The sequence below is a fragment of the Plectropomus leopardus genome, unplaced genomic scaffold, assembly GCF_008729295.1.
Source record: "Plectropomus leopardus isolate mb unplaced genomic scaffold, YSFRI_Pleo_2.0 unplaced_scaffold4927, whole genome shotgun sequence".
NCBI classification, from domain to species: domain Eukaryota; kingdom Metazoa; phylum Chordata; class Actinopteri; order Perciformes; family Serranidae; genus Plectropomus; species Plectropomus leopardus.
Window position 1 is genome coordinate 1 of NW_024654073.1, and position 1,521 is coordinate 1,521.

General features: G+C 38.2%; 1 protein-coding gene across 1 annotated transcript; it reads right to left on the minus strand.

Moving 5' to 3' along the window:
• Positions 1–1,000: 1,000 nt before the first annotated feature.
• Positions 1,001–1,517, minus strand: LOC121939493 (hepcidin-like; the record flags this gene model as incomplete). Its single annotated transcript, XM_042482512.1, has 3 exons — positions 1,001–1,191; positions 1,298–1,384; positions 1,485–1,517. Coding segments are annotated over 3 exons (228 nt in total), but the record flags the coding sequence as incomplete, so codon positions are not given.
• Positions 1,518–1,521: the final 4 nt, after the last annotated feature.

Sequence of the window (1,521 nt, forward strand, 5' to 3'; positions counted from 1 at the left end):
TTTCAAACATTTTCTGGCAAGACATGAGGATACAATACTGCATTTTCCACTGAAAATAGAAGGAATGCCCTACTTTTTTGTTTTGTTTTTGTTATTGGTTTTTTTTTCAGCAGAGAGAAACTTGAAAGTCACATGAGCTGACGTCGGACAATCAAAAAGTATAGGGAAGAGGAGGAACATAGGAATGCCACAATTTGAGCTGCTTTTGTTAAACTGCAGCATTTCCGGTTCACAATTAAAGGTGAGAGTGGGTTGAGTCCTTCATTAAATACTGCTCCAATGTGTTGTGAAGATAAAAATACAACACAATGTATTTTTTCACTGATGCAAAAGATATGGACAAAGTGCTCTGCAGTATCTGATTCTTAGTGCATGGATGATGCAGTCAAATATTTGAGCACTGAGTGCTTTTAGGAACCACATCTTAGTGTTTTGATAAAATCACTCAAACTGAACCTAAAAGCCAAAGAAAAAATGAAAGTCATATTTTAACTCCAGTGAGGGGTAGGGCAGAGCTCTTCTGAGTGCAAATGTATGCGAGAGCGACAGCCACGGCATCTGCAACGCTGAATATTTTTATCTCAGCAGAGAAGATGTTTAGTTGTTTACCAGCATTTTCTGCTGTTGTCCTTTTGCCATTTTGTTTCTTCAGTGTATCATAGTGTGGCAGAAATACCTGCAAGAAAACATTCGTGCATGATGCCCAATTATCTCATCTCAGTTCAGTTTGCTGTGTACTTTTAAAAGTAGTACTCTTTTTTTATGCAAGATAAATGTGGAACATTTTAGAAGACAAACTATACATCATGCCATGATGAATTGTTTTTCAGTTGTGTATTTTCATTGTAAAACAAACAGTTCACACGTTAAATATGAGTAAAAAAAGTTTATTGTTATAATACACTGAAGTATCTGCAGATATTTAGGATACTATCACATTACTGAGCATATATTAACTACAGCGTGACCAAATTCAGTCACATCTTCTGGTTTGCAAGAGCCGGTAAAGCAAGTAGTAAAATAGTGAACTAGCTGTAAGAGGAAAAAGTGTAACATTGTAATGTTAGGTGGTTGTTGAGGAGGTCAACAGCAGAAGTCGCAGCGGACACCACAGAAGACGCCGTCACCAGTCGGGTAGCAGTAAGGAGTGCATTTAACAGGAGACCGCTTCTCTCTGATGTTAAACTGCCTCTGTGTGAAAGACAAGAGACATGAAGTGCTCATCTTCAGCATTATCTCACACTGTTTTTGGTGGTTCATGGTGGTTGGCTTAATTCAGTCAGTTAATTGAACTTACATTCCCCATTTCCATTGGCCACTCTTGATGATCAGCAACTGGATTGTCACCATTGTCATTGTTTACTGGCTGCTCCAGCTCTTCTACCTGTTGAGAAATTTGGAATATTTAGAAATGACATCGCAGTTTTACAACCACCAATTACAAATAATAAGCAAAAGAGATGATTTTGAAGTCATTTTCTTACTCCAGTGAGGGGTAAGGCAGAGCTCTCCTGAGTGCAG